Source organism: Strix aluco, chromosome 7 (genome assembly GCF_031877795.1).
Source record: "Strix aluco isolate bStrAlu1 chromosome 7, bStrAlu1.hap1, whole genome shotgun sequence".
NCBI lineage: Eukaryota > Metazoa > Chordata > Aves > Strigiformes > Strigidae > Strix > Strix aluco.
Genome location: NC_133937.1, coordinates 41,857,990 through 41,872,080, shown reverse-complemented (window position 1 = coordinate 41,872,080; position 14,091 = coordinate 41,857,990). Strand labels below are relative to the sequence as shown.

The 14,091-nt window shown below is 36.3% G+C and overlaps 1 protein-coding gene across 1 annotated transcript in view; it reads left to right on the top strand.

Annotated features, from left to right (window-relative positions):
- CFAP46 (cilia and flagella associated protein 46) overlaps positions 1-11,891 on the top strand; it is a 75,925-nt gene extending 64,034 nt beyond the window's left edge. The window contains exons 52-60 of the mRNA XM_074831623.1: positions 1,633-1,709; positions 2,259-2,319; positions 2,413-2,448; positions 2,604-2,706; positions 3,915-4,027; positions 6,456-6,537; positions 9,071-9,207; positions 9,698-9,784; positions 10,537-11,891. Coding sequence (XP_074687724.1) covers positions 1,633-1,709; positions 2,259-2,319; positions 2,413-2,448; positions 2,604-2,706; positions 3,915-4,027; positions 6,456-6,537; positions 9,071-9,207; positions 9,698-9,784; positions 10,537-10,673 — 833 coding nt within the window. The 3' untranslated portion in view covers positions 10,674-11,891. The remainder of the gene's footprint in view (positions 1-1,632; positions 1,710-2,258; positions 2,320-2,412; positions 2,449-2,603; positions 2,707-3,914; positions 4,028-6,455; positions 6,538-9,070; positions 9,208-9,697; positions 9,785-10,536) is intronic.
- The last annotated feature ends 2,200 nt before the right edge of the window (positions 11,892-14,091 follow it).

Sequence of the window (14,091 nt, the reverse complement as noted above, 5' to 3'; positions counted from 1 at the left end):
GCTACATACAGTAGGTTTCCAGTATTTTAGTTGGAATAGATGGTACAGTAGACTTATTTCAGTAATGTACAGGGTGATTATAGTTGCATTGCTAGCTAATTTAAAATAACCTCTACACATTAAAGAATTACGTAAAACTCAGTGGAATCTAAAATGGCTTGCAGAGTTTCAGTTTATACAAGTATGGTCTTAAACTCTTTAAAGCTTTTTTCAGCAGCGCTGAAAAAACTGAAATAAGAATTTAGGCTTCTGTTAATTTTCTTTAACATTAGTTTAAGACTTTGCTCAAAATATCAAGTGATATTTAATCATTGAGCTACTTCCTTCTTGTATTGCTCAAATTACATTAAGGGCTCAGATCAATCCAGCAATTCTTGTGCTGTGTGTGAGCAAGATCAGATCCCACAGGCTTTATGGACTTCCTTCACTACTGCAGACACTTGCACCCTGTATAAACTCTTCAGTTAAATGAGTTTAAGTGAGGTAGTTGGACAGTTGGTAAGCTTGTCCTTATGGCACCTTAAAAATAATTTCTTATTTATTCTAAAAGTGAGTAATAAATGCAGGCATTAAGCAGTTTTTTGTATAAGTCAGATACCTTCTATTACTGAAGTAAAAAATTTGAAGTCATGTTTTGCTTATACATGGATAAAAACACATTTTAACTCAAATTAAATTGTTAATACTCGTGGGCCTAAGCTAAAAAAATAGGCTATGTTTAGAAAATCTCACTCTCTACCATGAAAGTATCCTGTTCCAGCGAGGTTCTGTATTGTGTTCATATCTGTAATATCTAGTGCCTTCAGTATAACCTGTCCTCTTGTTTTTCCATTTCACCCCTCCTTTCTGAAGGGAAAGAATTGTGAATAATCTGAGATAATAATATTTTTAGTCTACATACACATTCATATACTGTTACAGGTCTGGTAGAAATACTTTTAGAACATTTTTGGTTTTCCCTTTCTTAAAGTGAAATTTCTTATGGTTGCATAATTTTAGAAGATGATAAATGAGAGGAAGCATAGTTGAAAAGTCTCTGTGCAATTACGAAAGTAGCCACTAAATGAGGAGAGAAACAGTAGCCATATGAATAATAATGCACATCTCAAACTTCCACCAACTTGCTGTGCACTCCAGTGATAACTGGCTGAGGCATTACTGTGGGCGATAGTCATATATACAGTGAGAAAAATAAATCAGTTTTCTATGCTTTTTAAAAAGCCCTTAAAGAAGTAAAAAATCAGATTTAAATATGAAACTTTCTTTTTCATTTCAATCTCTGCATGTCTTACAGAAGCTTCAGTTATTCCAGTAACATCAACAGTGAATAGGCTAAGAAAGTGCTTTGGTAATCACTGTTCAACTCTGTCCTAAATCTGCAATGCCATGAAGCATTTGCATGTCTAAGGAATCACATATCCTGCTTGTTTTCTACTTTCAAGCCATTATTTTTAGGCAAGAGGGTTTGGGGAATGTCCTTGTCTTGGTGTGATGTGAAATTAATTTTTAATTTTCTAGTTTAATCTCGTATTATTACATCATAACAAATGTAAGTAGTTCTTCAGGAAAGTTGTATTTTCTAAAGCTGCCCATATCTTTAAAAAACCCAAACTGTTCTTTTCAATTCCACAGAGGCTGAAGTTAAAACATATGTTGAAATATCTAAAGAAACAAAACGAAAAGCTCATCAGAGAAAGAATGCCAAAATGGTAAACTTTCCACATTTTTAAAATAAACTCAATGGGAGTAGCTCTTCTTTTTGTGTAAAAAATGTTAAAGAACGAGTAGCTTGTACAGAAGTTCATTATATATGCGAGAATTCTGAAGTTGAATAAATATCACATAAGTCCATAAGAATTTTTCTTGTTGATTTTGCAATAATGACAGAGTTGTTGTTTCTTTGAACAGTCGTACTCTATGTAAATGGGACATATTTAACAACTCACCAAGGGAGCTGCTTAAAGTTACTAAAATACTTCCCCCAAGAATACATTTTATATAGTCTATGCACATATAGTTATAAATATTGTATGTATGCATATATCTGTATATGTACACACACATATGTATATGTAATGTATATATATGCAGAATAGCTTATGCTTTTCCGTTGACAATTGAGCATCATGCTGCTTTTCATCCTACTTCAAAACTTTAGAACAACTTTTCGTTAGTTGTGTGACACACAGAATGCAATACTGTTAATACTTGATTGAAACTCCTGTATGTAATAGAATATATATTCTTTTTAATTGTAGGCACCAATTAATCGTGATTTATCCTCTAATTGCTTGTCTGTTGATACTCGTAATTTTAAATGTATCCTTTCGCAAACTATTAGCTAAGTGTATCAGTCAAACTTTCTTTATTTTGTTGTTTATATTACATTGTTTACACTTAACTGTTTATCAGATATTGTGGACCCCTATGATGAAGGAAGAGAGGCAGGTAATATATATTAAATAATATTTTCTAATTATGATCTAATGATGGCCTAAAAACCCCTAAATATTTTAGTGTCATTTTAAAATTATTGAAATTAAGATTGCACAACATCCTTTGTAGCATGTTAAGCTCATAATGATGAAATTCTGTTGTTACAGAAGCTTTAAGTCCTTCCCAAAAAACAAAGGAAATTCTAGAAAAATACCATGACCTACTTACACTACAGTGGGAAGGAGTTATTGGCAACATACGTGCTCCAAGGTTTGTAATATTCTGTCTGCTTTCATGTCTTATCCACGTTTCTCTTCTAAAATTGTGTCTATTCCCAGAGGCTTCATTCATAAAATAGTGTCACATTTTCCTAGCTGGTAAACACGTAGCTAACTGTTGTCTCTGTTTCAAATACATATTTAGATTTGTAGACAGAATATTTTAGGGATCTGAAATACAATGCCACAAGGTGATTTAGCCAGATTGGTTGCATCAGGGTTGCCATATATGTAGGTAATCCAATTTTGACAAAAAGTCTACTGGTGCAGTCTTTGATGAATATTGTATGTGAGCATAAATGTAATGTCTGGCTTTGCTCATAACTGGTTTTGAATCCAAGTATTAAAACCTACAGCATCTCCATGCATGTTGAGTCAGCTGTAAGACCTGGAGCACAGATTTCAGAAACAAAGTAGTGAAGGTACATCTCAGTTTACAATATGTCAAACATCTGATCCTGAAACTAACACCATTTTATGGAGTTTATTCATAAACATGCTTCGTTCTTTATAGAAATACTTTACTTTTAAGACCATAGCAATAGAGGCATAAAAGGGATCTCAAGAGGTCAAGCAGTGACAAGTCCTGTAAGTGCATCAACACAGTCATCACTGGACCTTCCTTTATCATCGCTAGTTTAATCAGTCCTTTGAAATCTTTGAATTCTTCTTTAGGGAAAATCACTGTGTAGGTACTCCAGTGTTTCTTCATAACATACAAAGATTGTTACCTGTTATCATATTACATAGTTTTTGCTGCCAGCTAGGCTGAGTATTTGCATCTCTTTTCAAAACCTAATTTCTTCATATCCTGATGGGTGCATACATGAATGCTCCCATTGAATGTTAGACTCAATGCTGTTGTTTCAAAGCTGTACAATGCATACATTGATGATTTACTTTTTTTAGGAGAGTCTGCTCTTTATCTAAAAATACACTGTGCCTCCTGTTTACTATGAGATGTTACTAAACTAAGTATACCTCTGTATTGAAATAATTATTATTAATAGTCCATATGAGTTATTACACTTTCCATAGAATTCTGCAGTCTTGTCTCCTTGCTTTGCATGCTGACTTTTCTTATAAATATTTCTGGAGTAAATAACACTGAAGTGTTTGCTATGGACAATTTCTGAAAAATATTCTTTTAAAATAGTAACACAAAAGTAACTTCCTTTCTTTCTTCTTCCTTCCTTTCAGCCAAGCTGAATGGGAGCAGCTGATGACAAACTGCAGAGCATTTCTGTTCTATGGGATGGAGAGATTCATGTCTCATATTTTACTCAACAGGCTGGTTGCGATGAATATCCCAAGTGAGATAAGCAAACTGAAAAGTATTTTTTAATCACACCACCAGTTCCCAGTTGTGTTTATTTCAGTTTATTGTGTTTGTTTCCCAGTTGTGTCCCACACAACTTGTTCCCAGTTGTGTTTATTTCATACTATATCATTATCACAGTATTGATGTTAGCAGTTAAGGGCTTTTTTCAAGATCCACAGTTACAATCAGAAAAACTTTGCGTTGTGTAGATTTTATTCTGTTGCACAGTTTTCTCCTTATGCTTAGCCCTTCTCCACTTCCAAATGTTGGAATTTCTGAAGTTCCAAAAACTGAGTCATCATCTGATGGGTATTTCGAGTAACTCTTCTCCTTTTCTGTGGAATTTAGTATTTAGTAAAAAGGGGATTTTTTTATTGTTAAGACAACCTCTGCAGTACCACTTCTCTAAAATTCCTCAGTCTCCACTCAGGCAAAGCAGAATTGTCTGTCCAGACTGGGTCAATGCTGAATGATCACTCTGGTATTACAGAGCATTTGTAGACTGAGAAGGTATTTTTTTTTCTGCTTCTTCACAACTAAATAGTCTTTCTGGTGTTGTAACATAAGGCTTAGATTCAGGACTAGTTTTTTTGATCTTACTTTCTCCTCCTATTCCCCTCGCATATCTGGAAGAAGCTCAGCTTTGGAGTCATACTGAATTTGTCAGGGTAGCTGAACTGTTGTATTGCTGTATTGTGTCGAGATGTAAAATTGAGAAGCACAGCATGCATCAGATTGCGAAGCCCTGCAAAGCAACAGGAAGCTTCTTCAGGAAGCATTGATTTCTCAAGTGATTTAAACATGCATATGTAAATATTACTGGAAATCAAGAAAATACATCTCCCTATATACATTGGTCACTCTTGAAAATGAGGTTTCGGATGTCTGTAGGCCAGATATTTACAGCTCTGGCAATTTTTGGAAAGTTCCTGAGCACCTTGTTAACCCTCACTCTGTGTCCTGCTCTTAAAATATGCCAGGATTAATTCCTCAGTCCATCTTATTGCCTTTAAGGAGAATAAATTAATTTTAATTGTATTGATTTCAGTTCTCATAGGATTGTTTTATTTTCTGACAACCTACACAATTTTTGCTTGTTAGCTGGTAAAATTCCTGTTATCTTGCAGACTGAATATGAATCTACTGTAGAGCCAATCTTCATGTTAGAAGTACTTTTATTAATAACTATGAATGGTGTCTGAGGTTTCTGAGAGGTCTAACCTGGACCCAATATTATTAAATATTGTTGTTGGTCATTTACATAATGAAATAGAGTATGTCAGTGCTGAATCTGGGTATGAGACCAGGCTGAGAAAGAGAATGAGGTGGTTCAGCAACTCCTGAAATGCAGGATTAGAATGCAAATTAACCTTGCTTTATGGGCATAATTAGCAGGGGATAATTCAGGAAAGGCTAGAGGGAGGTGTTATGCTTAAGCAGAAATATCAGTTAAACATTAATAAGGTAGGGAATGACTGCTTAAGGGGGAGAATTACAGAATAGAGTCAAGAGGTGGATCAGAAATTAAACAACGTGATCTTGCTAGGGGAAAAAAACCTCTGAACTCTGTATAGGGGTAACTATACAGGAGTGTCATTTGCAAGATATATGAAATAATTCCCCACTCTACTTAGTTCTGCAAAAGTCTCAACTGGAGAGGAATATTGACCAAATAGAAGAAGTTATTGTTGGAGAACATTAAGAGTGGTCAGAAGGCTATACCACACATTTGTGTGCATAGTTTTATTAATGAATATGTATGTGTGTTCATACGTATATATGCATATAAAACATACTTTAGGAGGAAAGACTGACATATTGAGGGGAGACATGATAATAGTTCTCAAGTATGTCAAAGGCTTTCGAAGCAGAAACGTAATTTCTCATCTGCTTGGGTTAGAAGAATAAATAACAGGTTTAAGTTGCAGCAAACCAAACAGTAGGGAAAGCTGTTTAATTCTAAGAGTATTCTGTGCTCTTTCACTGGAGGCCTTTAAAGAAAATAAGGAAGGTTTGAGATGTAACTTGGTCCTGACTTGTGGAGAGGAGCTGTGGTAGATAACACTTCCATACCTCCATCTTACAAGAGTTTATAACTACAAAATTGAGTCATATAGGTCATTAGGCTATAGTAGGATGGTATGTGGACTTCACTATTAGTTATACGAAAGTGGCACAGGAAAAAAACCTGCAAAACACTGTAGAAAAGTATAGCAAAGTTATAGCACAATAATGTTAGGATGACTTTATTAGTGTTCTTTTACTTGACAATTTTGGCTGAAATTTATTAATTTTATATTAGTTGTTTAGACTGTGTTCAAGAAAGTAATTAACTTAAGAAGGGCCTGATTTACTTACATTTATCATGTTGGGCATTATTATGAGTGCAAATATGATTGCTATGACATTTCTTTTTCCAGAATGCCATTTGATGATACTTCTAGATCTGGTGCGATCAGAGCAAAGTTATCAAAGAATTAAAAACTCTGGTATCCACAAAAGGTAGGATTATTTTTATTTCAGATTCAGATTATTTTTATTTCAAAGCAAAGTTAAAATTTTGAGTTATTCTCATTTACTTCTGCAAGTAGAAGGGCTCATATCTACAGCCAAGGGAGAAGTTAGCCTCTTTATCTTGTAGCTTCCTTCTTTACATAGGGCCCAGTTCTGAGTTCAAGATTCTCAAAATGTTCTAATTAAATATGTAAAACTTCCCTTTAACAGATAAACTGTTAAGAGTCTGTCTAAGGTTTCATACACTGAACAGTTTAACAGTCAGCCAGTTATTTATTAAAATAAATTATTATGGCATGTGAAATAACCTGTTCCAAATCTTTAAACGAGAGGTTTTTTAGCCTTAAAAGCATCTCCGTATTTTCCTTGCTTTTAAGATGGCAGGTGGCAGGGTTTATCTACTTTTATTGTATGTCCATTATGAATTCTTGATAGATGGCACAGGACAAATAACTGTTAAGGTATTAAAAGCAAGAAGAATAGTTTTAGTGTCCTGATTTTATTAATGAGTTATTTAGTCCATGCTGAATTTTAAGATAACCTAATTACATGCTCGAGGGACAAGAGGCCTTGCAGAAGGATGTAGATAGATCGGAGCACTGGGCAATCCTCACCGGCATGAAATGTAACAAGAAGAAATGCCGGATTCTGCCCTGGGGACAGAGTAACACTGGGCCCAAGTATCAACTGGGAGAGGAGTGGCTGGGGAAAGCCTTGCAGAGAGGGCTCTGGGGGTGCTGGGGGGCAGCAGCTCAGCAGGAGCCAGCAGCGTGTCCTGGCCCCAAGAGGGCAACCCGCGTCCCGGGGGCATCTACCCCGGCATGGCCAGCGGCCCAGAGCGGGGACTGTCCTGCCATGGCCAGCGCTGGCGCGCCCTCACCTGGAGCGCTGGTGGCCGGGCTGGGCCCCACCACTGGAGAAGGATGTGAAGGGCCTCAAATGTGTCCCGAGGAGGGGAACCGAGCTGGGGAGGGGCTGGGAGGCAGGTCCTGCCAGGGGCAGCTGAGGGCTCCGGGCTGGTCCCATCTGGGGAGAAGGGGGCTGAGGGGCCACCTCAGGCCTCTCTGCAGGGTCCACGGATGGGATGCCTGGGAATGGCTCAAAACTGCACCAGGGGAGGTTCAGACCAGACATAAGGAAGCATTTCTTTATCAAGAGGGTGTTCAAACCCTGGAACAGGCTTCCTGGAGAGGGGCTCGATGCCCCCAGCCTGTCAGGGTTGAAGAGACATTTGGACAATGCCCTTAATAACATTCTCTAACTTCTGGTCAGCCCTGAAGTGGCCAGGGAGATGGACTAGATGATCATTGTAGATCCCTTCCAACTGAAAATATTCTATTCTGTTCTAGTCTCTTCTCTTAACACAGACCATATCAAAATGTGTGTTCTTACTTTTATTTGTGTCATATTTGGGACTGCCATAGTTCTGCAGCCAGTTAAATCTTATATCCAATTCTGTTAGGGCTGCACAAATACCTCTTGACTTTTCTGATTATTCACTCCATGAAAAAGAAATCAAAAAAATTCTTCTCCAAAAATACTGTTTAATCAGTACAACAACGTATAAGTTAAAATTGTGTGTCAGAAAGGTTACACACAGATCTATGTATGTAAATATGCAGATCTCTGAGTGTTTAAACCACCTCTTGGTGGTTTTTTTTTTTTAATATCCTTTTTCACTCCCCCAAGACAGCCATTTCCTAAACCAAAACATGATTCCTTAAACTAGTTTTTCCAACTCTGAACTTTTGAAGTCTCACTTATCAATAGGACTTACAGAAAGTTTAGAATAACATTCAGTTAAAACTAAGTCACATAACTCCATAGACAATCAGCATCTCCCCAAAAGATAACAAGAAACTTTAATTATCATCTGATAAAGTTACCATGAAAAGCAGAAGCTAATAAAAACCAAATTCAGGTTTCAATTTACTGCAGTTCCAACCCTACAGAGTATCACTCCCCTTCCATCATTAAAGCAATAATATGAAAGATACTTATTTAAATATACAGCAGTAAAAAAATGTAATCCCCCTTTACAAATGATTTGCTTTTAAGCCTCCAAATTAATGCCACAGTTGTGACAAAGAGCAAGTTTTCAGTTCCTGCAATATTTTATGTTTCCCTTTAGCAACTTAAGCAGAAGTAAACAGGTCTTTCCACCTGATTCCCAACATTTTGACTATCTTATAAAGGGTATCCTGTGGTATTTTGTAAAAGTTAGTGTGTTACTCTTCCTTTCGCATTTCCTGAGATGCTCAGAACAGTAATGTGACAGGGAGCAATCCACATGGTAAAATTGCGTCACGAGAAGATGTAGAGAGAAAGTTACCTAAATTATCCATATAAAATTTAAGGTGCTGTACGAATATTAGAAAACACTTTATGCTCAGCATACAAGAAAATGCATTCTGGCATTCCCTTTCCCCTTCTCTTAAAAAGCATTGTATATTTAGTTATATTTTTTGATATATTATGTACATTTTTAGTTTATTGATCTCATACTTTTTATTTTCTTTAGTTTTCAACATACTGCTATGGAGAGACCAACAGAGACAGCACTGCTGCTGAGCCTTGCTGGTGTTCGGTCTGTAATAGCCAACCAGTGGTACACCACCTTGCGAGAGAACGCGGACAGGCTCGACGTTTTGTCCCAGAGTAAGTATTTGCATCTGCCTTCCACTGCACGTGTATCATTTCAGGCATTTGTCTGTACGCACTCACAGAGTGTGTGGAGCTACTTGTCCCCCATGTCTCCTCTGCCTTTGCTCCTCACCACATTTTGCCAGGAGCTCCTGTCGGAGGTGACCTGTGTGCAGGAGCCACCGTGTTGCTGACAGGTTGATCTTCCAGAGAACAGTGACCTACATACATCAGTTTTAGTGGGGGTTTGTTTATGTATTGTGGTAAGAACAGGGTTTCTGTGGAGAGGAGCAGTGCCCTAGGAGTTGGCCATCTGTAGTTACATCAACTATGGGGAAAGCAAAAGCTGGAGAGAACTCACGTCTTCAGAGATACAAAACTAAATCTGTAAAGGGATCCCTTCTCATGAAGTTTTAAATGTGAAGACACCAGGCTGTACGGCTGGTATTTTCTTGTTTTTCAAAACTTTCATTAAAAACCCACAAAACCTAACACTTCTTTACAGATTTGTTGAGCATTGGTAGAACAACTGGGCAGACGGTCCATATCCTTCAAAAGAGGAAGAGTCACAGGGAAAGGGATTCCATTAAAAGTAAGAATTAAAACCTTAGTAGAAAATACTGGCAGTGCATGTTAACTAAAGCCTGGTAGACGTGTAGGTAATTCACAGGTGTAAGTGAAATCTTTCAGATGAGCTATGACAAATTTTTGTGACACTTCTTACTAGAATTGAGAGTGGGAAGACCACTGACAGAATATTACAGTTAGAATAGCTGTATTCTACATATATAAAATTTTTGGGGAGACTTTGTCATAGCTGACCAAAAGCTAAAATTTATGCTCCACTGAACTGCTGTAAAATGAAGTACTGTGAAAAGTTACATCAGGAACATGACCCGAACAGTATAAATGGTGTGGATTTTAGACTGCAAAAAGAGAAGTTGAACCTGCAGTGACAGCCAGTCTGCACTGTAAAGGGGACACTGGCATCTTGTTGGGGAGGTGAGAAGGATTTTTGAGTAAAGCAACTTTTAATATACTGTTTATAAAATTATATAGCTATTTCTCATTGTATGGGACTTACCTTTTAAAACAAGGGTAAATAAAATAAATTTTATTTACTATAACTCACACTGTCATAGAATTGAAGAGAGAGAGTTCAGATCAAAAGCTTTGCCTGTTTTTTCAGAAAATCCTTCTTGGATATAGTAGCAGTTATTAATATTATAAAAAGTATGTAAAAGAACCACAAATATTAATCAAAGAGAAGACATGATAAATTACTGCACTTAAATATATTCAGTTGTATTCAGAAATAATAATGTTTTAAAAATATTTTTGTAGTGGAAGCGGATTCTCACAGCTCTGCTAGAGACAAAGCAGAAGAACAGACCATTCCCACTTCCTCAAATCTTCCTGCAACTCATCCGTCATTTTTTAATTGTGTGCTATATGGTTTACCCAACGTAATTATTATGTAAATTGTGTTAGACTTTTCGTACTAGGCATAGCACTACACTGTGCATAGGGCACACTTTGCATTTAAATGGCAGTTACTTATTTCTATATGGTCTAAGGAGAGGTGAGCTTAAGAAAATGTGTGTTTTGCTGATAGACTGATTTCTGTTTCAGATATAAACAGTTTGATATCAGAATAAGTGTCAGGAAAATATCAAAGAACATTTATTTTAGAGATTTCAGTTAGTACTCTAAGGTTTTCTGAACTTAGTGAATCCCTTAAAAGGTTTTGGTGAGTACCAACACATCTTAATGGAAAACAGGCTAGTGTTTTGGGGCACTGATGCATGAGTGGAACTGCAATGTATCGTTGTCAGTACTTCCACTTGGAAAAACTTCTCCTTGATGTATTTTATTTTTACGTGGAAAATTTACCAGGGGCATAGCTGAAAAATTTACCAAGTCACCTTATTCTGAATGAATTGATTTTTAACTTTTTATATAGCAGTAGCTTAGTTTAATTAAAGACAAGGTAGTATTACATAAAATGTTTAATAAGTTTTGCTTGCTTTATTTACCTCTAGTTTTCCTGAATAACATATGCAGATATATTAAATTATTCCAAAATCCCAAATAAGATTATTACATGTATAGGTTTTGTAACATGCTCTATTAATCAGCAATGCATTTTTAAAATACATGCTTTAAAACTTTAGTGATAACAGTAGAAATAAATGTAAAATAATTCAGCGCTTATGGAAAATACAAAGCTTTGATCATTATTGCAACTAAAACCATTTTAAGAGTCTCTTTTTTTTTCCCAGTAAAATGGTGAGGTCTGTTTCCTGACACATTTTTTGTGTTCCTCACAGAGCATTGAAATGGCACTGAAAAGATACTGTTCCTGGCTACCTGCTGTGCTATAGTTAGTTAGAACCTGGTAAGAGTTATAAGACTATGTAGTCCATAATTACAAAATCATGACATGCAAAATACTTTTCTCGTGTACACAATACAATATAAATTTGTGCTCCTTTCCCCCTTGCTCTCCCAATTTAATTAGATGACCTTGCATGAACTGCAGCTGCTCTGTCAAACTGTGTTCCATAACATGCATGATTTTTATTTCCTTTATACATAATTTTCTTCTTTATTTGGACATAGAATGTATATTCTTTATGGCATGTATCTGGGCATTCGGTAACAATACAAATAAAGTAAAGAAGAGATCACAGACTGTACTTAAGTTATCCAGCCTGAAAATTAAGGATTCAGTGGAAAATACTTTCAGGTCTCAGAACTTGCCATGTTTCACCAGACACTGGCATGAGTCCCCTTCACCAGGTTCTTGCATTTGCTTATTTATTTTTAGGTCTTACCAGGTACCTTTTCATTGCATCGCTATTATGCAGCTGCTTTTTTAAAATGCTATGCATGCTGTTTGGGAAGCTCAAGTATTTCTGAGTTTGAAGAAGCAACTTCTCTTGAATGAAGCAAATGTCCACACTTGTTGTTCAGTATAGCAAAAGGCCACTGTATTGTTAATTGCTTTAATTATTTCCTAGATTAATTTCCACATCACTCTCCAACACATTCGTTTCTATGAAATTGTATTTCCCTGCTGTTAATGCCATTTTTTTACATGGAATGCCATCTTTCTAGTGCTGTCTTTTTTTCTGTAACATAAAAGGCTTTGGAAAAAAGTGTATTCAATGGGATTCATGAAGCCTTGTCTGCCTTGCTACATGACAGTTTTCATGAATTTGTTTTAATTTCCACCTTATTGAAATAAGAAATTTCATAGATAGTAAAGTCCAGAAAAGTTTCGATGCTTCAGAAATGACAGTGTTGTTCTTTGAGAATAATCCAGGATAAGAACTGCAAGATTGCAAAGGTTAGAAAAACCGTTGATATCCAGGTACAATGGGCTTATTCAATAGTTTACTACTGTGGTTTTATTTATGAAACTGATGGAAATAACTTAATCTACCAAAGTGTTTTTCTCCAAAAATATTCCCATTTGTGTTTGATACTTCAGCCCTAACTACATTGCAACAACCTCTGTCAGAAAGATGAATGAGTATGACCAAAAATTTCTTTGCAGTCTGACAGCACTACTTTATCAGGAAACATTGATAAGGAGTAATGGCCTTATCCAGGAAACTTCAGACCTGCAAGCTTTACTTGTTCAGAGTAGGATATTGGAAATACTAATCATAGAAACTACGGCAGAATACCTACAAATGGGCAATGTATGCTGGGTAAGTATAGTAAAAGTGGATGGCATGCATAATTACATATGTCTGATGGGCATTTCTGAGGCATTAAAAAATAATTGACTTAGGGCCATGACGTGTAGTCATAACCAAGTTGCCTGGGGTAGTAGGGTAATGTTCTCTGTATTACTGTGCTAAATACCAGTCAGTAAAATCATTAATAGTAGTAGGACCTACATGAGTAGATGATAAACTGTGCTTTAAGTGACAGTGGACATGCATTCAGTGACATAAGAAGACACCTCGTTCATTCCTTCAGGAATTAGTACCCGAAGTAGTACCTTCTTTTCCATGTTTGTAGCAATGTGCAGTGACATGATTGAAAGTAAAGAGTCACTTCAGGAAAAGGTATATCATAGAATTTTGAATGATTTCAGAGAAGGAGAGCATGGGCAAATTAACATCTTTATTTCTTTTAAATTTACAATGGCAATTTAACAAAGGAGAAGAACCTGTTTGTTAGAGAGGAAGGATTCAGCAGCTCAGCTGATACAGTTTTAGAGTTCAGAACACTTCTCTCTTAAAGACAGTAAATATGAATGGAACTGAGCAAAGCTAGGTTGAGAAGGAACACTCTAGAGAATTTGTTTCAGAACCTGATTTGAATAAGCAACTAATAGCTTAAAATCTTCTGATATTCTTCAGATTGTGATTGAAAGTTTAGCAGAAGGAGTCCACTGTGAGAACAAACTGAGTTTTAATTAGGAAGCATAAAAAGACCCCACTTAATGATAAATGCACTGTAATATGCCTAACGAGTCTCTGCATTTAAGAAGCTAAATAAGTCCTAAATTTACATCTTTGTCACAGACACATTTTCTGCAGTTTAGAAGCTTTTGCAGAAATATAACAGTTCTCACTTAAGAATTTTAGGGTCAGCCAACTGTTCCAAGAAATGAGACATAACAGATAGTTTAGGGCATATCCACCAGACCAAATTGAAATGTTTTTATTTATTGTTGAGTCATTTGGCTGTCATCTGAGAATTATAAGGCAGCGCCTACTCAGGTGGAGTCTAGAATCAGGGGACAGAGTGGAAGTGAAAAAATGAAAAACAGGTTCTCAGATGTCTTCTGTACTTTTCATGGAATGAAAAGCATGTCAGGTTTCAAACAGACTGTGCAAAGGTCTGGGTAAAGTCATCTCTGTTCAAGTCAAGGTTCAA